The sequence below is a fragment of the Misgurnus anguillicaudatus genome, chromosome 3 (assembly GCF_027580225.2).
Source record: "Misgurnus anguillicaudatus chromosome 3, ASM2758022v2, whole genome shotgun sequence".
NCBI lineage: Eukaryota > Metazoa > Chordata > Actinopteri > Cypriniformes > Cobitidae > Misgurnus > Misgurnus anguillicaudatus.
This window is the reverse complement of record NC_073339.2, coordinates 37455361-37481858: the sequence shown is the minus strand read 5'-3', so window position 1 is coordinate 37481858 and position 26498 is coordinate 37455361. Positions and strand designations below refer to the sequence as shown.

Below are 26498 nucleotides of genomic sequence, written 5' to 3'. Positions count from 1 at the left end.
TGCACACTTATATCTAAAATCTACTTTTAGTAACTTTTTTAGTATTGTCACTTGAAGATATTTATCACACTGTATACCTTTAATACAATCTCAGTTAATGTGCACACTATTTCATAATATCTCCCATTTTAGGCACTGTAATCATACAGACACAAGGTCACTCCATTATGAAAAGCCCAACTGTATAGGACTTCCTCTGTAAAATATCATATTGACGCATACAGTAGCCTATTAGTCATTAGAAACAAGAATATCTCAGACATTTAAGCTGATTTTGCCATTATAACTATGGGTTATAATTCACTAATAAGAGGATTTATGCAAACGTGCACTGATGTTAATGATATTGATTATGTCTCCCTCTGCATGAAGAATGGACTCAATGCTCTTCATCTAGCAGCAAAAGAGGGCCATGTGGAGCTGGTAGAGGAACTTCTGGACAGGGGTGCGGCTGTGGATTCTGCAACCAAGGTGCTTAATACACATAAACACTTACAAAATGTTTTGAGGGAGGGGCATGTGGCACCAGTTGGTGGGACAGAGTTAGTCTAAGAGAGGAATGCCAGTCATCCAACACTATGGTATGATAAGTACTACAGGAGTGATTTTGGCCACTCCTGTCATCTGATGCACATGGTGAAACAGAAAGAGACACATAACACACATGACCAGCAAACTACTGCATTAAGCATCTGATACTGTATATCCAAAGATGACATTTGAACGCTTTGCGTTGAGTTTATTTTAGTAAGAAACGTGATAGTTTTTTATGTGATATTTAAGAACAAGATACTTCTATTTTTTTTTTACAATGCAACCAATGAGTGAATCAGGTCAGTGTCCCGGGCAGTTAAAGGGTAGAAAGGGAAACTTTTTGACTACAGTATGGGTGTATTTTGTCCATCTGTCTCTTGCTTTGGCATGTTTCAAGGTGCACAGCCGTCTTTTCTTTTTTCTTTTTTTGATGTAACCAATATGTCTCTGCTTTGACTGGCTCTTTCAGAAAGGAAACACTGCTTTGCACATCGCCTGTCTGGCTGGACAGAAGCAAGTTGCAAAACTGTTGGTGAAACGAGCAGCCGATGTTAACGCCCAATCGCAGGTCTAATACCAAATAAACTGGTCTAATAGTAAATGTTTCAATATTTCCATGTTTTAATATGAATCCGGTATGTTTGTTCATTCAGAATGGCTTCACTCCACTTTACATGGCTGCTCAAGAGAATCACTTGGAGGTTGTGCGATACCTTCTGGAAAATGGTGGCAACCAGAGCACGGCCACAGAGGTTTGTCATCACATATCTGTGCTGTTGATCTCTATTGTGCGTCTGTTCTGCCAAAAATAAAAGATACTTACCATAGCATAATATAGTAAATATAAGTATACTACAGTATTTGGGTTCCTAATTCCTAATTATAGTTAATACTAAAGAACACAATAGTATACAAAGCATCACAATGCTTGCATCCTCAATTTTTAAAGCAACACTATGTAGTTTTTTTACCTTTAAATAATGTCTCTAAAATTATTTCAGTGATAGAACAACTTTTAACTGGACAAATTGTACTGTTGCTGCAACCTGAGCAGCCTCCTAGCTGATACAAGCACACTCTGAAAGTGGCGGTGGAGGGTAGAGCCACTACCTGGGTAGAGCCACTACCACTAGAAGAGTGTCTGATACCAGGCACTGTTGCGCTTTTCAACCACATGGGGGAGCTGCAAGTCATTTTTACATAGAAACTACATAGTGTTGCTTTAATATTACTGCACAGTTAAGTCTGTCTCCCTCACAATTTTACTGCTGCGGCTCTTTGTCGTCTTTCTTCTCAAAGCCCTGCATTAAAAGTCTGCTCTAGTGATGCACGCTTCATTGATATGGCTTATATCTCTTTGAGACAAAATGTGGCATTTTTAAGCTGTTGATTGACAGTGCTTTACATACTAAAGAACTTTTAACATACTTAGCCTGCCTATTAGCCTGGCAAAGCTTTGTTAGGCAAGTTATGGAGGGTGAACCAGCTATCATGTTCCATAAATCTTTATAAGTTGATATGCGCTGCAATGCATTTTCTTTCCAGTGAGCTTGTTGTTTATATGAAGCTCGTCTATATGTGCTCATATAAATTCTTTCTGATTTTAGGATGGTTTCACTCCTCTGGCCATTGCTCTGCAGCAGGGTCACAATCAGGTGGTCTCTCTTCTTCTGGAACATGACACCAAAGGCAAAGTCCGCCTGCCTGCCCTTCACATCGCTGCCCGTAAAGATGACACAAAGTCTGCTGCTTTGCTGCTCCAGAACGACCATAATGCTGATGTCCAGTCCAAGGTGAGAGAGCAAGGATATGGGATTTTTCTGTCAATAACATCAATAAGTTATGCTTAAAGTCTGTACCACAGCTCCCCCTTGTGCCTGTATTCGTCACCGCAATTATTATCAGAGAAAAAGACTAGAATGCTTTGTTAAAGAAATGGTTCACCCAAAAATGTAAACTCTGTCATTATTTACTTACTTTAATGTTGTTTCGAACCTGTATAATTTTCTTTGTTTCGATAACCACAAAAGAAGATATTTTGAGGAATGTTTGAAACCAAACTGATCATGAGCCCCATTCTATAGTATTGTTTTTTCTGCAATGGATGTCAATGGGGTTCCTCAAAATAACTTGCTTTGTGGTCATCAGAACAAAGAAATTCATACAGGTTTGTAACAATATGAGAGTGAGTAAATTATGACAGAATTTTTATTTTTGGGTGAACTATCTCATACATTTAATTAAATGCAAAATGGTATTTTTGTAATTTTAAGACGTGTTATTTAGACCACAATGTTTTTTTAAAAGAATAGTCTACTCATTTTCAATATTAAAATATGTTATTACCTTAACTAAGAATTGTTGATACATCCCTCTATCATCTGTGTGCGTGCACGTAAGCGCTGGAGTGCGCTGCGACGCTTCAATAGCATTTAGCTTAGCCCCATTCATTCAATGGTACCATTTAGAGATAAAGTTAGAAGTGACCAAACATCAACGTTTTTCCTATTTAAGACGAGTAGTTATACGAGCAAGTTTGGTGGTACAAAATAAAACGTATCGCTTTTCTAAGCGATTTAAAAGAGGAGCTATATTTTATGGCGCAACAGCACCTTTGGGAGCACCTCGACTCGGCGCAGTAACACCCTCCCTCTCCCATTATGAGAGGGAGAAGGGGAGCGGACTTTTCAGGCGAGTCGAAGTACTCCCAAAAGTGCCACCACGCCACAAAACATAGCTCCTCTTTTAAATCCGCTTAGAAAAGCGCTACGTTTTATTTTGTACCACCAAACTTGCTCGTATAACTACTCGTCTTAAATAGGAAAAACGTTGATGTGTTTGGTCACTTCTAACTTTATCTCTAAATGGTACCATTGAATGAATGGGGCTAAGCTAAATGCTATCGAAGCGTCGCAGCGCGCTCCAGCGCTTACGTGCACGCACACAGATGATAGAGGGATGTATCAACAATTCTTAGTTAAGGTAATAACATATTTTAATATTGAAAATGAGTAGACTATTCCTTTAAGGAATTGGGAATGTACATACAGAATAATTTATTTGATGATAAATCTGTATAATTTTATGCAATCTCACATTAGGCATTTTAAAATAATGCCTCTTGGCAGTTATATTAACTCATTCCTCGCCAGCCATTTTTTGAAAAGTTTCCCATCAGCATTTTTTGTGATTTTCACAAAAGTTTCACAAAATGCCTTCCAGGAAAATTTTCTTGTAAAATTATATAAATATGCAAATATTTCAAATGAAAGAACAGACCCTCTGCTTTCAAACAAACAATAAACAAACAAACATAATCAGTATTTTTTTCTCTGCTTACAAACTATTAAATATGGGTATTTTTCTTTAAAAATACAAATGATTTAGCAAAAAGCTATTAAATAATTACATTTTTGTAAAGGAATTTTGTAAGAAATCCCATTCATATTGATTATCAAAACATACACATAGTTTAAAATTATTAAATAAAGTTTTGGCTTCAGTTTTTTCATAAACTGAGTAAATGCGTCATCTAGTGGATAATCACGGTATTGAAGATTAACATAAAAATTAATCAGGAATGCATTTTTTTTAATGCAAATGTTTTCTATTAATTGACAAGATAACTCGTCAGTGGCGGGGAAAGAGTTAAAGATATAGTTCATCCAAAAAGGAAAATTTTGTTATATAATCTGTGAAGCACAAAATAATAACATTTTAAGATATGCACATTTTTAGATATGCACATTTCCAATATTGCGTGTTTAAAATAAAAGTTTTAATTCAATGGCACCATATATCTTTAGTTCTTCTGTCTTAGAACATAAGTCTGTGCTGTAGGCCTACATGTTGTGTGATATTTAGGATCTAAGGTAGAGGGCAACTTAATTTAGTGGATGCCATAAATGTCTTTTTTGGGTGAATTCACTTTTTAAACCACTTGCTTGACTTTTTCCATCCCTTGCTTATATTTTAATTGCTCTAAGATAAAAATGTTGTGCCATATTTTCTTCCTCCTCCTATGTGTGACACCTTCAGATGATGGTCAACAGGACTACAGAGGTATTAAATGCATGAAAGAAAAAAGTCATTTTCCTTTCAAATGATGTAGTTCGGTGGTTCTCAACCTTTTTCACTTTAAGGCCCACCTATTGCCCACAGCAATATTGAAGGCCCCCCTTTTCACAAAAAAGTAAAAATATAATAGAGACAATGTAGATGTATATTTTTATGCTTGTTTTGTCTTATTTTTAATCATTCACCTCGAGGTCCACTGGAAATTTGTCGAGGCCACGGCCCCCCGGTTGAGAAACACTGATGTAGTGCATGATACATTGTCTTTGTTTTAGCAGGAACATCTTGCTTCTTCGACAGCTTTTCCTTATTACGGCAGATTGCAGTTGATCATTAAATATTTTTATGCTATTTTTATTTTCATTGACATTTTGAGCAGAAGTTAAGAGTTTATTTACCCAATTTTACTAACAAGATTTACAGAAATTTGTAGCAATGCATGCTTACTTATACTTACTAGTGTTGTCAATCATACCATCTGTGTAGAAGTCAACATTGTGCTGCACTTTTTTGTTAATTCTGTTTTTTAAATTGCACCATGTCTGTCAGAATGGAAAGGTAAGGAAAAAATTTCATCATTAAACAAACTCAGTAAGACAGACACCTATCTATGTAAAACCCCTTTCTATACGTTCATCATGTAGTGAGTAGTTGCTGATGAATTTTCAGATCAGTTTCAGAGTTTTGTTTTTTCATCTTTCTTTATTGTAACTTCTCATCTTTCTCAAAACCACATATGGCACCGGGATTGTGTTCATATATGAATTATTTGATTACGAACGCACTCTTTTTCTTTTCTTCTATTTTATCAATGTCTTTCTTTCTCGCTATAGTGCATGCTGTGGTTGGATCCATCTGTACAGTAGCAGCTGAGAATCCATTGATATACTTTTCCATTCTTTCCTTTAGTTTTTGCACAAATGTGATGAATCATGGGAATGCTGCATGGTAGATCACAGAAGACGAGTCTTAAATCAGTTGTCAAATGTTTACACTTCCCTTTATTCTCGTTGTCTCCTTTTCTTGTTCTGTCCTTCACTTTATTCTTTCTCTTTTTTCCCTTATTGTTCTGTAACAGAGTGGCTTCACTCCGCTGCACATTGCTGCTCACTATGGCAATGTAAATGTAGCGACTCTGCTGCTTAACAGAGGGGCTGCTGTCGATTTCACAGCCAGGGTACGATCACCTGCTACTACAATCACCTTTATAAATCGACTAGTAGTAGTATAATAACATTACTTCTTTCTTTATCTGTTCTGTGCTTCAGAACACTTTTTCCTTTTCTCTTTCTGTTTTTAACATGTGACAGTAAGATCAACGTCAGCTGGGTCACCTCTTGTTAAATTTGAACTCATTTTAAACGCGAAAGAGAAGTTAAATTTTTTTAAAAATTATTAAAGGAAAACACCACAGTTTTTTTATATTTGACTATGTTCTTACCTCAGCTTAGACAAATTAATACATACCTATCTTTTTTCAATGCATGCACTTCATCTTTGCACAGCGCGTTGTGAATGTGTTAGCATTTAGCCTAGCCCCATTCATTCCTTAGGATCCAAACAGGGATGATTTTAGAAGGGATGATTCAAGGAATGAATGGGGCTAGGCTAAGTGCTAACACATTCATGACGCGCTGTACAAAGTGCACGCATTGAAAAAAGATAGGTTTGTATTAATTTGTCTAAGTTGAGGTAAGAACATAGTCAAATATTAATAAACGGTGGTGTTTTCCTTTAAAAAATAAAATTATAAGTAAATTAATTAAAGGGGACAGAGAATGAAAAACCATTCTTACCTTGTCTTTGTTGAATAATGGTAGTCTACCCACATTCACATACATACAAAAAGTGCTAGACATGCTAAACATCTCAGTCTCATAGAAATGACTCTTTTAGAAATGTCAGCCAGAAAACAGCCCAATCTGAAAAACTGATGCTAATGACATCACAGGCATCTAACTGCCCATCCACTTTAAAATAATTGGCTACATTTTTTGAGTGGCAGCAAAGTCAGCCAATCAGTAATGAGATTGCAAGTTAAGCCAGTAGGGGGAGCCAAATAGGTGCAAAACTACTTGTTTAAAATCCCCCACCCCAATAGAGCTATCTGAGAGAGGTTTTTAGGAAGCTTCTAAGGCATTACAGACCCAAACAAAAAAATGTTTGTCTACATGTCACATCACAGAACAAGGATAAATACTCTGTTCACTCATTCTATGTCACCTTTAATTATTTTTCAAAATTGTGCTTTAGTTACATCCCCTATTCATTGAATAGTACATAACCTACTGTATTTTCATGCTCGTGGTGCAAGCGAATGTGGGTAATATAAATTTTGAAGCACGCACAAACAGCACTATGAATTTAAATGCACTTATTCCAATAGGGTAAATAGTATACATACTGTAACATTTGTACATTACAAGTACAGTTTAAAGGTCCACTGTGAAGATTTTTAGCGTTTAGTGGCCTCTAGTGGTGAGACTATTAATTGTAAGCAATGGCTAAGTCCATAACTCACCCCTCCCTTTCGGAACGCATAGAGAAACTACGGTAGCCACCGCAAGATAAACATGATGTCGTTTAAGTCAACGTAATGACAAAACGCTTTATAGAGCAGTTTGTCCGTTTAGGGCCACTGTAGAAATATGGCGGTGCAAAATGGCGACTTCCATGTAAGGGGTCCGACAGTGTATGTAGATAAAAACGTCTCATTCTAAGGAAAATAAAAACAATACAGTTCATTTTGTAAGTCTTTTTGCACCCATAATATAGTTATGAAGATTATAGAGATCTTTTTAAAAGTTACACAGTGCACCTTTAAACAGAAATGTTACGTTTTGTATACATCATATATCAAAAAATATGGTCAAAAAATTGTCCCACGCTGTTACAGGGACAGTACACTTTAAAAAGGGCACATCACAATTAAAGGAACAGTATGTAAGAAATTTATATCAATTAATCATAAAATGGCCCTTATATGTCACTAGACATTAAGAAATAATTTTTATTTCAAATACTTATATCACTGACAACAGTGGTCTGGCCAGGATATTGTCATTTAAAAAGTGGAGTTGCAGCCCTCAACAGATGTTTATATTGTCATTTTGGGTATTGGCCACCAGTTGTGTGATTGCAGTACCAGTTTTAGCCACAAGTTTTGTGATTGCAATACCAGTTTTGGCCACAATCCTACATACTGTTCCTTTAAATACAATTTAGGTATAGATATGTACATACATTTGGTACCAATATGTATCTTTGAGGTACTAATATTATGCAATCTTTGATATTTGTCATTGGTGTATTGGCGATGGTGTAACACTAAAACAATCCAATAGTAAAAAAAATTAAGAACTATGAGCATGAGTATAAAAAGTTGATGATAGAATTGCCTTTGCAGCTAACACCAAGTACATTGAATCTGTTTATGTTTAAATATGTTGTCTTTTACTCAAAGCAAATGACTATCCGCAGTTCATTTTTTGGACATTTTACTTTTCTGTTATTTTAGCAGATAGTGGTTGTAGTTTAAACTATTTGTATAAACTGTTTTTCAGTCTCTGATTTCAAAATATTGTATTTGTTCATGGTTACAAAATGTACTCTTTTTTGTTTTGTTTAGAATGGCATAACCCCTCTCCATGTGGCCTCCAAACGGGGAAATAACAATATGATTGCCCTGCTGCTGGATAGGACTGCTCAGATTGATGCCAAAACCAGAGTGAGTATTTTTTAGTTTATCTACTATTAAACAAGTGTGTATCACACACCGCCTAGTGCCTCAATTTCAGTTCACATAGGGCAAGAGAAGGAACTCATTTCTGTAGCAGAGAAGCTAAAGCTAATAAGACATATTTAATATGTACATTTGGTGATTTATATGACAGATTTTCACACTTTTTATAAAACATAAATACTAATATCGACTGTTAACTGTAAAATATGCGTTTTTTTCACTAGTTATGTATAAAGTGTATGTGGTGTGTTTTGTGATATGCAGTTTTGTCAGTATTTGCCTCTTGTGTTGGATAAACAGAGATGGATTGACACCTCTGCATTGTGCAGCCAGGAGTGGACATGACCTGGCTGTTGAGATACTGCTGGAGAGAGGAGCTCCTATACTGGCCAGGACAAAGGTACTGTGCATGATTAAAATACCTTGGTATGATTTTTGGGACATGTAGAGGAGAGCATGGTTAGTTGTCACTTGGATAAGTTGTATCAAATAGCCACTTTGTGTGACGACTTCTTTTATAGTAAACTTCGTGTTCACACATGCGTGGTCAAGATCACTCTAATCTGACTTTAGCACAATTCTGTATTTATAAAATAAAAAATATGCACTTTAAATTTTATGCAATACAACTTTATTAGGTGGGTCAGTGACTAAAACGGTTTGGCAAGATGAGAAATTCAAAAATCTTTTTAAAAACCTTGTTTTAAAAGCACGCAACAGGTTTATTTCAATGCACATAGTGTATTTATGTTATTTTTATGCAATAAAAAATACATTTGCACAATTTTTATGAAGGTTAAGACTGAATGGACCTGAAAATGTCAAATGGTGTAACCGCCAATTGCGCCAATGAATGAGAAATATTAAATATTTTATCCACCTTCATGGTAAGTGTAATCAAAAAATAAATAATTTTAAAATATCATTTTATTAGTTATTTCTAAATGTAAATTTTAATGCGTTTTTGTAATATTTGTCCTGACATATGCTGAAAACAGCTCTGTTTTCTAAATAATCTTTGACAAATGATGTAAAAATGTATGTAAAAAAACATATTACACTAAACTAGATGATTATATTTTATTCCACCTTTTTGAATGAATGTATTTATGTTTTAATAAAAAAAATACTAGTTACACAATTGACACACACCGGTTACACCACATTGAAATTTTTGCAATTATCCCCAAATATTCCACAAATATGAGATAAAACCAGAAATTTTAGTCTTGGTCCTCAAAAAAGAGAATGTATGCAAGTAATCTGAACATTTATTTTGAAATTTTAACCCTTTTACTTTTAATTGAACCATAAGGACACAAAATAATTAACGTCACATCATTGACCCAGGTATGAATGTTAAAAACTATTATTTTGCACAAAGTAGATGAGACAATAATGTGTCTTTTGATAATTTTAATTTCAGGAATAACCCCGCTTCTAAATTACAAGTGTGAAACGATCCTTAACCTAGGGTTAAAAGCAGGGTTTAGAACGAAGATAACCCAGGGTTAATATTTTCAGTTCTGGTTTGAATTTAAAAATTAAAATCAGTAATCACAATTAAATTGTGTTCTTTTTGGATAATCTAGTGACAACTTACCCGCCAATGGAGCAATTGTCTCAAGTGAACATTCTCTATTCATTATTCTATAACTCCGTAATGAGATAAGATAAGAAAATGCAATGAATACAACATATGTGTCCAAGACTTCCTTCTTTCATTTGGTATGAGATTTATACCATTCTGATGTGCTCAGTAAATGTTAAAAGTGTGACAACTTACCCCGCTCTTTCTTACTGTAGTTGGTAAAAATATAATCCCTGCTGATTTTAATTGTGTTTAAACCACTGCAGATTTTATATGGTTATCCTAATATATATAGTAAATAAAATGCTTTTTAATCTTTGTATGTGTTGATCTGTGTTTGTTTCTCTCAAAACGCATTCGCACACAAGAACGGGTTGTCCCCACTGCACATGTCCGCCCAGGGTGATCACGTCGAGTGTGTTAAACACCTCCTGCAACACAAAGCACCGGTTGATGATGTCACACTGGACTACCTGACCGCCCTCCATGTTGCTGCCCACTGTGGACACTACAGAGTCACCAAATTACTGCTGGATAAGAAAGCTAACCCTAATGCCAGAGCGCTGGTATTTTTATTTATTTTTTATAATTGAGGCCTAGTAATTAAATATGTGTATGTCAGTTGATCAGTCTGACTGTTTTATTTTTTATTATCAGAATGGCTTCACTCCACTACATATTGCCTGCAAAAAGAACAGAGTGAAAGTCATGGAACTGCTGGTTAAATATGGTGCATCAATTCAAGCTATCACTGAGGTAGGAGTGTATTTGTAGTAGTCTGTGCAATGATAACTGATGGGAAACTGATAGAGAAGTTGAATGTACATGTCAGTCCCTCCAGAAAAAACACGATTATGCGATCGCATGATTCAACGCATAATCAGCCAAAGTCTGCATATTTATGCAAGGGCCGCATTTTTTTAAAATACGCCACACTTTTGCAGCATAAATTGCAGATTTCCGTGCGCAAAATATGCGAATATGCGAGGCTTGCATGATTTCATAATCCCCGCATTTTCGTAGGAAAAATCATATATATCTTAGCAGAAAGTTAAAAAATGTTGCATTTACTTCACACAAGCGCAGCCATGGGAACGTTATGAAGTGGCGTGTTTATGTGAACATCATTGAAAAGCTACAAAAGCTGCAAACAGTTTTTGCAAGTTCCCACAATTTTTGCAAGTTCCTGCAATTTCATCGCATAAAATTGCATAAATATCCCGCATATTCCATCGCATTTTTCGCAAGATCAGGGATTTTTGCCCGCAACAATCACCAAAAAATTTGGGTTGGACTGGCAAATATTAAGAAAAGAAAGTGCAAAGTTTTGGGACATACAACAGTCTTTTTATTTTAATTGTGTAAGTCTAATTTTAATATTAATGTAATCATTTTTATAATTTTAGCAATTATCAACAGAATGATTTGACTCATAAGTGAAATAAACAATACATGCATTTAAGATTTTTGGTATTTGGTATACCAGTCTGCTATGCATAAAGACATTCAAAACCTCTAATACGGATAAACAATATTTGTGACATCATTTTGCACTTTTAAAAGGGGAGGACCCACTTATCATTATCTAATTTTTGACAGAGGTGCCGTTTATCGCATTTTGCATTTGAGCTCCTCAATTGTATTATTTGGACACCCTTTCGTTGTCCATCACAATGTAATTTGGATATTATTCTAATATTTTCTACTCTTTTGGATAGATAGTATCTGAATTAGGACACAGCATATGACTTAGTAGAGTTTTAATAGTACACTTAAAATTTTACCCAACCATGGGTTGAAACAACCCTGATTTAAACCCATCGGTTGTGGTTGTCTATATATTACTGAACCATTAATTTAACTTAACCAAGAATTATTTAGAGTTTGAATGAGTTTTTTATGGCAAGCCTACACCAAGTTTAGACTCACTTTTATTTAAAACACATTGAGGACTTTCTCTTGTTGTTCTGCTGACTCAACTGCAACCTGCTCATGTCATTATTGAAGCTCTTGCATTACTCTTTTTTTTAGTCTGGTCTGACCCCAATTCATGTTGCGGCATTTATGGGACACCTCAATATTGTCCTCCTGTTGCTACAGAATGGAGCCTCACCTGATATCTGTAATATTCGTGAGTACTGTACATCATTATCATTATGAACTTATAAGTTGTGATAATACAAATCTGGGTTTCCTCTCTTAACACCTTGCTAGCAAAAAAAAAATGAATTCTTTTAACTTAAGAAAATCATAGTAATTTTTGTTTTTGAGAGCTTATAAAAAGTTGTATATTATATAAAATTTTTACACCTGTAGTTCTGATTGTTGTGTGTGTGTCCTCAAGCGTGGAGAGACGGCGTTGCACATGGCTGCAAGGGCAGGACAGATGGAGGTGGTGCGATGCTTGCTGAGAAACGGCGCTCTAGTGGATGCCATGGCCAGAGTCAGTTAACATTAAACATAATAAACAACACAAAATATAAACAACACATTCCAGGGTCAGAAATGTATGTATTAGGGAAATATTTGCACACTATCTGCTTGCAAAACCATATAAAATGTATTCGATCGCATGATCTTCATCAGGCATAAACATACTATTCAAACTCCATTATATTTAAAATGATAACATGATCAATCACAGTGAAGAATCATCAATTTCCAATCAAACTGAATGACTGAATACCTCATTAACACCACGTCACATAATTAAATCCACAGCCATATAAAAAACATCTATATTTAAAAAAGCTTGGCTGTCCATCAAATAATTTTGCTGAATCAATTAAAGGATTAGTCCATTTTCTTAAAAAAATTCAGATAATTTACTCACCACCTTGTCATCCAAAATGTTGATGTCTTTCTTTGTTCAGTCAAGAAGAAATTGTGTTTTTTGAGGAAAACATTCCGGGATTTTTCTCATTTTAATGGACTTTAATGGACCCCAACACTTAATACTTAACAGTTTTAATGCAGTTTAAAATTGCAGTTTTAAAGGAATCTAAACGATTTCAAACAAGGCATAAGGGTCTTATCTAGCGAAACGATTGTCATTTTTGGCAAGAGAAAAAAAATGCACTTTTAAACCACAACTTCTCGTGTTCCTCCGGCTGTGTGACGAGCCAGCGCGACTTCACGTAATTGCGTAATGACGTAGAAAGGTCACGTGTTGCATATATGAAACGCACATTTGTGGACCATTTTAAACAATAAACTGACATGAAGACATTAATTGGTATCATTTGACATACAACAACGTCAGAATGGTCCTCTTTCTCCACACTTGTAAACACTGGGGCGTAGTTTTGCATTACGTGACGTATTACGTAAGGAGGAAGATGAGAAGTTGTGGTTTAAACGTGCATATTTTTTATTTTTCTTGCCAAAAATGACCATCGTTTCGCTAGATAAGACCCTTATGCCTCTTTTGGGATCGTTTAGAGTCCTTTAAAACTGCAATATTAAACTGCATTAAAACTGTTAAGTATTGGGGTCCATTAAAGTCCATTAAAATGAGAAAAATCCTGGAATGTTTTACTAAAAAAACATAATTTCTTCTCGACGGAACAAAGAAAGACATCAACATTTTGGATGACATGGTGGTGAGTAAATTATCTGGATTTTTTTTTATAAAAAGTGGACTAATCCTTTTATTTAACATAATTCTCAATTTAAAGAATTATGGTTGTTACGGGACCAAATATCTAATTTACATTGTATTCAAAAGTCATTATGACAGATTATATAGCTTTCTAATGTAATTGTTTTGTTTGTGTTATTTTTCCTGAGCCCTGGTTCATTTCTGACCCTGAAACACAGATATTAATGAGAATCCCTATATAAATTCAGTAAATGTATTAGTATAACATCAAAGTGTTTTCTGTGTCTTACTTTTCTGTATGTGTTCTCCTTCCTCCAGGAGGACCAGACCCCTCTACACATCGCGTCGCGTCTGGGCCAAACAGAGATTGTGCAATTGCTACTGCAACACATGGCACACCCTGATGCCTCCACCACTAATGGATACACACCTCTTCACATCGCTGCCCGCGAAGGGCAGCTGGAGACAGCCGCGGTGCTGCTGGAGGCTGGAGCATCTCACTCTCTTGCCACAAAGGTCAGACTGCATCTGAAATAAACACATTTATTTAAAGTTACACACATAAGAATATTTCTTCAACACAGTTAGACCTATACCCTCCTAGACCCCCTATATACCCTCATTCACTATTCCCTACATTAGTTGACTACTTATATAGTTCACTTGCGTGAGTGAATTCAGACACTTGAGCTCTCTAGAAGAACTGTGGGCGTCATTTTACGCCGAGATGTGAGAATTCATTCGGCGCGAGCCTTAGTGAATGAGTTCATTTGCAGTGCATTGTGGGGTTGAATGAGTGCACTCAATTATGTCCACTATAATTTCATGCAATACTAAAAATGTATGTTCCCTCAAATAGAAAGGGTTCACTCCCCTACATGTTGCTGCTAAGTATGGAAGCCTGGATGTGGCAAAACTCCTCCTACAACGCAGAGCAGTACTGGATGATCCTGGAAAGGTGAAAAAACAAAAATATCCAGTGCTTTGGTTTTCTTAAGTTTACATATAAGTATTCACTATTGACATTTATTTTCTTTCGTCGGCTCGACAGTATGGTCTCACACCTTTGCATGTAGCCGCTCACTATGATAACCAGCAGGTGGCGATGCTGCTGTTAGACAAAGGAGCCTCACCCCATGCTACTGCCAAGGTGCCAATCTTATTTAAAGGAATAGTTTAGATAGAACCTTTATTCCATACCAAATCTATTTTTGCTAAATCTCTATCTCTTTGCAGAATGGCTATACACCACTCCACATTGCGGCCAAGAAGAACCAGACTCAGATCGCCACTGCCCTGCTGCAGTATGGAGCAGAGACCAACGCATTGACCAAGCAGGGTGTGAGTCCTTTACACCTGGCATCTCAGGAGGGCCACACAGAGATGGCATCCCTGCTGCTGGAGAGAGGTGCACATGTCAGTGCTGCCACTAAGGTATGCATCATACGTAGAGAAACACTGTATATCGGGTAAAGGCTTCGGATTAAAGTGTATTCCAAATACACTAAAGGTTATTAATGTTTTTGTTTTCAGAGTGGTCTTACTCCACTTCATCTAGCTGCACAGGAGGACAGGGTCCAGGTGGCAGAAATACTAGTCAAGCATGAGGCAAACGTAGACCAGCAGACTAAAGTAAGCTTAAAGAACCATTTAGAGAGGAAAAAAAACATGTGCTCTGTATTGTACTTAAGTTGAATTGAATACTGCTTGTTTCTTTCAGCTGGGCTACACACCTCTCATTGTGGCTTGTCACTATGGAAATGTCAAAATGGTGAACTTCCTTTTGCAAAACGGTGCTAATGTCAATGGGAAAACGAAGGTAATATATCTATTTCATTATTATTTAATCTTTGTGCTATAACCCAATTATTTAAAAGCACATAATTTGAAAATTCTAATAACTTTACATTAGGCCTGTCAAACGATTAATCACGATTAATCGCAGACAAAATAAAAGTTGTTTGCATAATAAATGTGTGTGAACTTTGTGATATTATTATGTATATATAAATACAGAAACATTTATGTATATTACTTGGGGTGACCCCGAATAGTTGAAGATTCGATGCATCGATAGAAGAAGCCTGTTTTGACTATCAATCTCACAGTCGAATCGTCTCATATGTGTTATGAAATGAGGATCATAAAATTTTGGCCATATATGGGTGCACATTATCTGATTTCACATATAACAGCTTTCTCCCAATATATTAATATACCACATATATGCAAATAATATGTGAAGAAGTAGTTTTCAATAAATATTTTTGAAATGCGTTTACAAACAACTCCAACAACTTTTCAATAAATATTTTTGAAATGCATTTATAAACAACTCCAACAACTCCTGTGACACGTCCAGAGGTTTCTATGTTAATAAACCATTGCCTCTTTGTTTCTACATTTAAAAGACAAAGCTGGCAATTCTGGTTATACTTTCGTTATTTTAATAATTTCTTTATTTTATTTTAATTATAAATCTGGGTTATCTGATTTAACTATTTGGCTTGTGTTTTGTTTCCAGTGCACTTCAGGCATTTTGCACAAATGTTCTGCACCTTGTTACTTCTGACCTTATTTTATTAAAATGTTTTATTTATTATAAACATGAATTCTGATCTAAGTTAAGTCTGTACATTTTGGATTGCATCGATGTTGCGCTGTTGCGTTCTGGCCATGATGCTGGCGCATGCAATTTAGCCGAACATGCTAGGTACCTCTGCGTCTCATATTTAGGAGTTCATCAAACTAAACATAAAAAACGGATGTTTTTCGACGGGTATAAGTTTTAAAATTTATTTAAAACAGGGTGGTTATTTTGGCAAAAGTTAAACTACAAAACAGGTAAGCCGTTTCTTAAAATTTCGGTGATGACACACAAAAAATATCTGTACCGCACCTATATTTACGACTGTCTTTCTTGTGATTTAATATTAAGTCAGTGTCCACTTTCAAATGATAGAAAAGAGATTCCTGAAATAAATAATATAAAAATTATTAGGTGTTTCTGTACCTTAAGTGAATAGAGATGATCAAAGTCAAAGTAAGCAAGCAGGTATTTCTGTGCTAAATAATAATGCGTAGTGTCTATAAAATCATTAATTTCTGTGTTTTTCTTGTTATAAATTAACGTTTAATGAATTGTATATTAAGCTTAGTTTTTATCATTTACTGTAACAATCACAAATTATATGTCATTTGTCTTTTTTGGTCATGACTGCTTTGACGCGCTAAATCGTAAAATTAAATAAAAACACTGAATTGTAGCTTGGGTTTCCAAGGCAGGATCACATTTGTTATTTTTTTAGGTTTAGTTATCAAATTTTTTTGTTATATCTTTGTGTGATGTTCCGTAGATCGTAGCTTTAAAATGTTATGAAGAATCATTTAACAAATGTTTATGTTGCTTTTCATTTTACCTTAAAAATATATAAATGCATCGTCAATTTTGTCTTTGTTTATCACTTGAAAGACAGTTTTGGTCACTTTATCAGAAAGTTGTTTCTGTGTGCTGCTTGTGAAAGAAAATAAAAGTTAACCATTTGTACCTGGTCTGGCCCCCTCCCAACCCATGCACACACACACACATAGATGATTCGACTATCGGTCGACTATGGAAAGATTCGACAATTCTGATTTGAGTATGTAAATTCTTAGTCGAGGACACCCCTATATATTACATGTATATATGTACACACATAAATTATGCAAACACAAACTTTTATTTTGTATGCAATTAATTGCGATTAATCGTTTGACAGCCCTACTGTACATTAATGAATAAACAGATCTGCAGAATTTAAATGTCATTTTTTTATATTTCAGAATGGTTACACACCACTTCACCAAGCTGCTCAACAGGGAAACACACACATTATCAATGTCCTACTGCAGAATGGGGCCAAACCTAATGCTGTCACCATGGTAAGAGACACTCAGAAACATACAATAGATACTTATATGCAGAAATAATATTCATTTTGTATAATTTTTATTTAATATAATTTTTTTTTCTCAGAATGGAAACACTGCACTCTCTATCGCTAAGCGTCTTGGGTACATCTCAGTAGTGGACACTTTGAAAGTTGTCACTGAGGAAATCGTCACAACCACAACAGTGCGTAAACATGCCTTTGTATATTAAGAACATGCATATTAAGTTATGCAGATTTATGCATAAGATTAATCTGCACTATTCTAGACGGTGACAGAGAAACACAAAATGAACGTCCCAGAAACGATGACAGAAGTTCTGGATGTGTCTGATGAGGAAGGTAAAGTGTACTGTTTTTTTTTTAACGTTTAAAGAATTCGTTATGGACTTTATGCATTTGTGTTAAAGCTCATGTGCCTCTATAGCCCTACATGAGATGGAGAAGGAAGCTATAACTGAAGTCTCTATGGAATGTAAAGGTATATAGGGTATAGATATCGAGTGATCAGATCTGACGCAGTTTGTTCTGTATATATTTAAACGTGCGGTTTGTAGTTTTTGTGCTAATGGATCGAGGCACGAGTTGTATGTGGATAACTAACTTTGCACTCAGTTTTTAACTAATGTTCGGATGTCAAAAAACTTAAAAATCACTGTAAGGTCTGTGCTCGATTGTGATTGTCCCCCCCTCTACTCCCCTACTACTGTATATACGTAGCAATCCTGCTACGTATATACAGTAGTAGTGGAGTAGAGGGGGGGACGGTCGTGCACAGTTTGGTTGGGTTAAGGATAATATAAGTGCGCCCTTATGTGTTATTCAGGGATCAAACTTAGGACCACTGAGGATGTGGTATGGGCTCTTTTTACTTGAAGCAGGCAACCAATTGCAATTAAGCAACCACATACTGTAGAAGTACGCTAACAACCACTGCATACAGTAGTAATGCCACAGCAACCACACCCATAACGTAGCATGAAGTTAAGTGAGATTAAAGTTGTTGTTGACTAATCTTCCTAACTAAGATAACATAATAAAAATAATTAATTAAATGTAAATAGACCCAAATATGTGTTAACAAAGCACGCTGTTTAATATGCATTTAAGTGGGGTCAGGAATGATTGTTTGTGCAGCATGCCCAGATACAGTATATGGAAATACAAATGAATTAAGATTTGGGATGTTTAGTAAACTACAGCCAAAAGTCACTTAGCCAGTCAGTCAATCACAGAGTCTGTCATTTGCATGTGATTGTACAGGTGAGGACACAATGACAGGTGATGGAGGTGAGTATCTCAGAGCAGAAGACCTGAGAGAACTGGGTGATGACTCCCTGCCTGGACACTACCTGGACGGCATGAGCTACAACCACAACCTAGACCGGTATGTACAAGCCCCACAGAAACACACATAAGCTGTGCTTACAGTCTTACCTTTATTGGTTCTACATTAACCTTTATGAAAACCTTTACTTTGGGCTCACACCAGACGCAAGTTCAACGATTTGCGCAAGTAGATTACATACAAAGTCAATGCAAAGACATGATCAGACGCGCCCTCGCGTGGGGCAATGCGAATTACCAATATGGGCTGACGTTTCCAGCGTAAACAGGCTTTTCGCCTCAAACACATCTTCGCCCAAGTTGAAAATATTCAACTCGAGCAAAAAAGTTAAATCCCGCGAGTAGTTTAGGATGCTTTCACACGACAAAATTTTGGGAGTGACAACCGTATTTACTTATAGGTGTGAGTCTGGAAGTGTCCTGTTCACACAGCAAATTAAAGACACAAATAGAACACTGCCTGTATGAACGAGCAACCGACCTCAAACCCGTATGCTAGTTACACGCGGCGCCTGTAACCATAGTGATGGACGTAAATATTTAAAAAAGTATTATTTATGCCATGGGCAAAACTTTATTTATGTAATTAACAAAAACAGCTGGCTTGTGCAGAGAAAATTAAACAAGGGTGGTTCCTTATTAAAGTTTTAATTTCCAAAATGAATGAACATAAAATCAGTGTCAGCAACTGGACGTTTTACCAAAGCAGATATATCCAATACAAAAGTAATCATAATGATCCGTTTTTGCAAGAAATTGAACTTTATTTAAAGCATTAACGCAGCCAAATAGGAAGTGCGCTTACGCTCCCGCTCTGTAGGTGGCGCAGAGAGTGTGGTTTGCCAACTGCAGGCAAAACCAGCCTCTTAGCGCCACCTACAGAGCGGGAGTGTAAAAGCGCACTTTATATGTTTCCATGGTTCTGTATGGACACTAATAATGTTGTAAATAATGTTATTATCCTGCAAAAACCAACCGATTTGCTTTACAAGGTGCAAAAAATGTCGCCAGGAGTCGAGGGGAATTATTTTTGTATTGGATATATCTGCTTTTTGAGCTCTCAAAGGGACGGATCTTTTGCCTTAAATTATATGAATCACAGATGGGTTTTTTGCCAAATATCTTCTTTATTGCTTCACTGAAGATAAAAGGTGAGTAAATAAACAGCTAATTTTTATATCCCTTTTATTATACACTTAACATTATATTAACTGTCCACGTTTAAGGTTTAAACTTTACATATCTCACTTACTGGGCTGCACGCAATTCTATGCGTTATGTAATATGTTCTGTGGCGTCTATGAAGTTAATATAATATCACATTAACCTTATGGAGCAATGCTGCTGCATAGTTTGCAGTCATTTTCTTGCACTGTAACGTTATCTTAAAACAGAGAGCAATAAATGACGTAACGGACAACTGGTTGTCCAGTGCGATTCCGTTCACATGGCACAGCTTCTCTGTAAATACGGTTGTAAAACCCGAAAAGTTACGGGTGTGAGGTCGGTTATAGAATGCGGTTGTCAAACCTGTAAATGACCGAACTGCGTGTGAACGGAACCGTCTTAAGGAATCAAATGCGGGTTTGACAACCGTATTATGGCACCGTGTGAACGCAGCCTTAGAGTGAGTAACGTGATGCGCGAGTTCAACGATTTGTTCGAGTAGATTACATACAAAGTCAATGCAGACGCGATCAGACGCGTCCTCGCGTGGGGTGATGCGAATGACGCGATATGGGCGCTGTGTTTCCAGCAAAAACACGCGCTATACCCGTCAAACATGCTTCACCAAAGTTGAAAATATTTAACTCAAGCAAAACAAAAAATTTTGCATTCAAAAAATTTGCACGAAGTTAAATCCCGCGAGTAATGCGATGCCTCGCGTTTGGTGTGTACGTAGCATTACTGTTACGCGAGTTCAACGATTTGCGCTAGTAGATTACATACAAAGTCAATGCAAAGACGCGATCAGACGCTTCTTCGCATGGGCGATGCAAGTGACGCGATATGGGCGGCGTGTTTCCAGCAAAAACACATGCTTCTCCCGTCAAACATGCTTCGTCAAAGTTGAAAATATTTAACTCAAGCTAAAAATTTGCATGACACGAAGTTAAATCCCGCGAGTAATGCGATGCCGCGCGTTTGGTGTGTATGTAGCATTACTGTTACGCGAGTTCAACGATTTGCGCGAGTAGATTACATACAAAGTCAATGCAAAGACGCAACAGATGCGTTCTCGCGTGGGGTGAACCACTGGTGTACACTGTGTACATTGTCACGTTTTATTATATTGAAAATGTGTGGACATTTTTACAAACTTCATCAGTTTATGTTTAAATTAACAAGTATGCACACAGTGTGTCATCTTGCTGGTTGTTTTTTGTCATCCCACATCAGGTCGCATGAGACCCCCAGTCATCTTGGTTACAGAAGTGAAGGAATTTTGATTGAGGAGATGATCACCAGTCACCAGCTTAGCAGGGTGAACCAATACATCCCATATGTACATATGTACACATCATCAGCCTATTATTTGTATTTTTTTGATGTTATGTAACGGATTTGTTTGTCAGGTGTCTGCTTTCGCTCGAGAGAATGAAAAAGACTCGTATCGACTGAGCTGGGGTACTGAACATCTGGATAATGTGGTGCTCACCAGCACTCTTCTGCAGTCAGGGTCAGTATAGGTCTTACACTGACTTAAACACATGTAGTATAAATGTAAGTGACCATGCACAGAGATGCACCCTGCCTTCACCTTCACTGTATAAATATAGTGTTCTGATCAGTGTTGTGGGTAACGCATTACAAGTAACGTGCATTATGTAATAATATAAATTTTCTGAAGTAACGAGTAAAGTAATGATAACTCTATAAATGTATACATTAATATTTGAGTTACTTTTAAAAAAAAAAGTAATGCTAGTTACTTTTCAGTTTAATTAATTCGATTTAAAAAATATATGTACTGAATTAAACTGAACGTAGTCATGTAGAATTACACACTCTATGCGGGAACAGTTTGAGTCAGAAACTGAGATGGCAGGCCGGAGCTTGACTAATTTTGCAATGGAAATATGCAATTTCTGAATGCAGAACTTCTTAAAAAAACAACTGCAAGGCCTGAAAGAGATCAAGCCTCAGCCAAGAAAGAAAAAGTAATGCAAAAGTAACGCAAAAGTAACTAAGTATTACTTTCCATGAAAAGTAACTAAGTAACGCAATTAGTTACTTTTTTGGGAGTAACTTAATATTGTAATGCATTACTTTTAAAAGTAACTTTCCCCAACACTGGTTCTGATGTCATTTCATTGCATGCAATAGGCAACTATAGTCACCATCTTTTCTTTTTTCTTTCTTTCTTTCTTTCTGTCTTTCTTTGTCTTATTCACTTCATCTCCCTCAATCACTCTGTCTCTCTCTCTGTCTCTCTCTCTCTCTCTGGTGTTTGTGATGTGTGTCCTATGTTTTGCTTTTAGTAGATCAACCCCATGCCTAGACCATGACAACAGCAGGTGATCCTTCACTTCTCTTCTCTCTGCCCTTTTTGCTTCTTCTCTTCATCTACTTTTATTATAATATTGCATGCGTTTTAATGACAGACTGAATTTTCCAAATAGGCCCTTGTGTCTATTGAAATTGTAACAAGCATGTTTGACATGTTTCAGTCTTCATAGAGAACCCCATGAATAACATTTAGTATGTGTCAGGGCTGGAATGAAACTGGACACATTGCATTCCTTTATAACCTTTACTGAGCATGTGCAAAGTTTTCATTCTTACTCTATGCTGAATCAGCAGGAGCTTATGGAAGCATCATGAACAATACGTACATTAACCAACACCAAAAACATTGCTATTTTAGACAGTAATGTAATGTTGATGGTTTGATTACTACTACAGCATTAGCTGTAGAGATGTAATGCGACATACAGTAGCTATAATGACTATTTCCAAACATATGAAAGCCAACCGAAGCCATAAGATAAAGATAATAGTAATGTAAAACCTCAACTGGCTTTCATAAGTTTGGCAACTTGAATGTAAACACCATCTTTAAAAAAGTTAACTCTAAAGTCGTTCCAAACTGATATGGCTTTTTTATGTGGAAGGGACGGATACGTGTGTCCAAGCACTATATATTTAAATGTATATAGACTTCGGCAATTTCATATTTGGTATATGATGGAGAAAAGAGGCTAGGACATTTAGTAAAATGACTAAAGGTCATATGGGTTTGGAACGACGCATAAATGACATAATTTTCATTTTTGGGTAGACTGTTCCACTTGACCAGTCTTATTTTTATTAAAGGGACACTCCACTTTTTTAAAAATATGCTCATTTTCCAGCTCCCCTAAAGTTAAACATTTGATTTTTACCATTTTGAAATCCATTCAGCTGATCTCCGGGTCTGGTGGTACCACTTTTAGCATAGCTTAGCATAATCCATTGAATGTGATTAGACCATTAGCATCGCGCTAAAAACCCCCAAAGAGTTTGATATTTTTCCGTTTTAAAAATTGACTCTTCTGTAGTTATATTGTGTACTAAGACTGACTGAAAATGAAAAGTTGGGATTTTCTAGGCAGATATGGCTAGGACTATACTCTCATTCTGGCGTAATAATCAAGGATGTGCTGCTGTAAAATGGCTGGAGCAGGCACAATGATATTATGCACCGCCTGAAAATAGCCCCCTGCTATTGAAAGTAACCAAGGGGACTATTTTCGGGCACTGCAAGTTATTTCAGGCACTTTGGTTATTTTTTAGCACGATGCTAATGGTCCAATCAGACCCAACGGATTATACCAAGCCATGCCAAAAGTAGTACCGCCAGACCCGGAGACCAGCTGAATGTATCTCAAAACGGTAAAAATCAAATGTCTAACGCTGGGGGGGCTTGAAAGTGAGCATATTTTTTGAAAAGGTGGAGTGTGCCTTTAAATACTAACGTACTGTATTTATTGCAGTCATTGGTCTCAACATAGCGATAATGGAGCTGCATCATCTGTGGTGTTCATAGTGTCAAATTACTCTATTTCTACTTTCTTTTATTCTTGTAATCAGCTTCCTTGTTAGTTTCATGGTGGATGCCCGTGGCGGAGCCATGCGTGGCTGTCGTCACAACGGACTTCGGATTATTGTGCCGCCTAGAAAGTGCTCGGCCCCCACACGGGTAACATGTCGCCTGGTAAAGAGGCACAGGTTGGCCTCCATGCCCCCTATGGTGGAGGGTGAAGGGCTCGCAGGCAAGATCATTGAGGTTGGACCCACTGGAGCCCAGTTTCTTGGGTAAGGGAGAGAGCATTAAGAAATGTTTAGTATCACCATGAACGTTTTTGTCTACTTATGCGTGTGTGTATCTGTATTTAGAGCCGGTTAGTTTGTGTTCTCTATTTTGTTTTCCTTAAAAAAACAACAACACTGTGTGTCACCACTAGTTCAGAGGAATAACAACAATGTTCCGGTTGTCTTTTTGAATCTTTTTGAATCGCTGCGATCGGAACAGTAAACTCCACCTCCCTACAGCTCCTCCTCCTCTAAATGAGGGCGAGAGTCTTGTCAGCAGAATTCTGCAGCTGGGTCCACCCGGCACCAAATTCCTCGGGTAGGAGAGATCGTAATCCCACGTACTGTATCCATTGGATACAAGTTACAAATCTTCCCCAACTTATTTTTGTATATCCATCTGTCTTATGTTTGTATGATGTCATGTCTTTTTTATTTTTTGGTTTTTATTTCAAACCTGATTTATGAAATTACCTTTCTCCCTTGTTTCTTTTAGATATTGGAATTTAATTTGGTTATTTAATGAATGTTTGTGGTTTAAAGTGTTTTTAGGTTTAAACTGTGTAGTTTTTAGAGTTAAACTTTTATCGCATGTTTACCTTATTTTCACCTTATTTATTCCCTTTTAAATGCAACTCCACAAATGTACTTTACTTTGTTTCTGAATGCTTTATGATGAAGTGACACTGCAACCCATACATTTGTTTTTGCCGTCTGTTGAATGAAGTACTGTATTGTTTTTCAGGCCTGTAATAGTGGAGATTCCCCACTTTGCCGCATTGCGAGGTATAGAAAGAGAGCTGGTGATTTTGAGAAGTGAGACGGGCGAGAGCTGGAGGGAACATCACTGTGAACACACAGAAGAAGATCTCAATCAGATACTCAATGGAATGGACGAGGGTAAGTGTGTAAAGCCACCTGTCTGATCTACATTGAATTTACTGCTTCAGTCAAAATAATTGCAGCTACATTTAGGCATTTAACAGATTGTTTTATCCAAATGCGACTTATTTAAGAGGAAAACGAAGAAGTGATTCATACCAAAGTGATGAATAATATGACAATGAAAGTGCGCTAACAGTACAAAGGTCATTTGTTAGATTTCCAGGGTGATAAAATGATAAAGCACACTAAAGTACTGATAAAATGTATAGCTTGAATGCATAATACCGTAAGTCACTTTGGATTAAAGCATCTAATAGCATAAATGTCCACCATGTAGGGTAAGTGAATACTGATAGTGTATTTATATATTGTGTGTTTTTTATACTGTATATCATTAGCTCTGTTCCTTAACCTATTAAGCCGCCTTGTTGTCTACTTGTTACTTGTACTGCACATAGAGCTAGAATTGTAAAGTGGACTAATCAAGTGTCGCAGGGATGACTGTATTTTGTAGGCTAGGACACTGGTTTCCTTGCCAAAATCCCATTTATTTTACCCATAGACATTTGGATTATAGCAAAGAATAAGCTCTGCATTTAACAAAAGTTTATGATGCTTGCTCGCCTTGTCCAACAACATAATCTTCTTTGATGAATACAACTTTTATGAATTTTAAAGTCTAAATGCATTTATTAGAAATCAGAAGCTAACCTTTGGCTCCAAGCAACTACACCACAGTCTCTCGACATCAACGTCATCACCACAGAAGCATCTTTGAAACAAAGTCTGTAGTCCCATGTAGCAATTTGTTAGCAACCACCCTTTAAAAAACACATAAAGCTTTAAAAATATGTGTTTTATGTTATAGAATAAAACATGAAAATGTCTTGGTTTTATGTTAACCCAATGTCTTATTTAAGGAGTTTAACCAAAAAAAAATATATAAAAATGGTTAAAAAACCATTAACTTTGATTTTGAAAAATGATTTTCAAGAAAAAAATCCTAGTATCTTTGTCCGGCTTTCAGCAAAAATATCCAAAAATTCCTCAACCAAGATGCTTTTCTTGATGAGCAAAACATCCCAAGAAAATAAGTCTCCTTTTTAGACCAAAAATATCAAATTTAAGTGATTTTGGGCATAAAACAAGCAAAAAAAAATTGCCAATGGGGTTAAGCAAATTTTTCTTAAATTTTTCTTGAATTTAGTGTTTAGGAAAAATGTTCAAGATTTTTTTGCTTACCCCATTGCCAGATTTTTTTGCTTGTTTTTATTTATTTTTATATTTTAACTAAAAACAAGGGAAAAATACGAAGAAAGAAAGTCATTTTTTCAGTGTAAAATGCTAACTCGCTTCCGGGTTTTGCCTACAAAAATATGTCATCCCTGCGGCACTCTATGACTTAACTAGCAATCATACTGTAGTCAATTCCAGCAAAGTGTGATGTCAGCATCTTGCTATACTGACAAATTAATACTTATTAATACTCATCACTTT

At 36.3% G+C, this 26498-nt stretch overlaps 1 protein-coding gene across 10 annotated transcripts in view; it reads left to right on the top strand.

Moving 5' to 3' along the window:
* ank2a (ankyrin 2a, neuronal) overlaps positions 1-26498 on the top strand; it is a 93934-nt gene that overhangs the window by 39051 nt on the left and 28385 nt on the right. For 2 of the 10 annotated variants that reach the window (XM_073866123.1, XM_073866133.1), the window contains exons 3-30: positions 373-471; positions 1004-1102; positions 1188-1286; positions 2142-2327; positions 4573-4596; positions 5687-5785; positions 8237-8336; positions 8653-8750; positions 10310-10507; positions 10599-10697; positions 11973-12075; positions 12290-12384; positions 13861-14058; positions 14402-14500; positions 14594-14692; positions 14779-14976; positions 15076-15174; positions 15263-15361; positions 17368-17466; positions 17561-17659; positions 17744-17816; positions 18738-18861; positions 21222-21306; positions 21398-21501; positions 22304-22339; positions 23895-24119; positions 24337-24435; positions 24862-25016. In XM_073866123.1, the coding sequence (XP_073722224.1) occupies positions 373-471; positions 1004-1102; positions 1188-1286; positions 2142-2327; positions 4573-4596; positions 5687-5785; positions 8237-8336; positions 8653-8750; positions 10310-10507; positions 10599-10697; positions 11973-12075; positions 12290-12384; positions 13861-14058; positions 14402-14500; positions 14594-14692; positions 14779-14976; positions 15076-15174; positions 15263-15361; positions 17368-17466; positions 17561-17659; positions 17744-17816; positions 18738-18861; positions 21222-21306; positions 21398-21501; positions 22304-22339; positions 23895-24119; positions 24337-24435; positions 24862-25016 (3190 nt within the window). The remainder of the gene's footprint in view (positions 1-372; positions 472-1003; positions 1103-1187; positions 1287-2141; positions 2328-4572; positions 4597-5686; positions 5786-8236; positions 8337-8652; positions 8751-10309; positions 10508-10598; positions 10698-11972; positions 12076-12289; positions 12385-13860; positions 14059-14401; positions 14501-14593; positions 14693-14778; positions 14977-15075; positions 15175-15262; positions 15362-17367; positions 17467-17560; positions 17660-17743; positions 17817-18737; positions 18862-21221; positions 21307-21397; positions 21502-22303; positions 22340-23894; positions 24120-24336; positions 24436-24861; positions 25017-26498) is intronic. The other 8 variants (XM_073866125.1, XM_073866128.1, XM_073866135.1 and 5 more) reach the window with 5 other exon arrangements.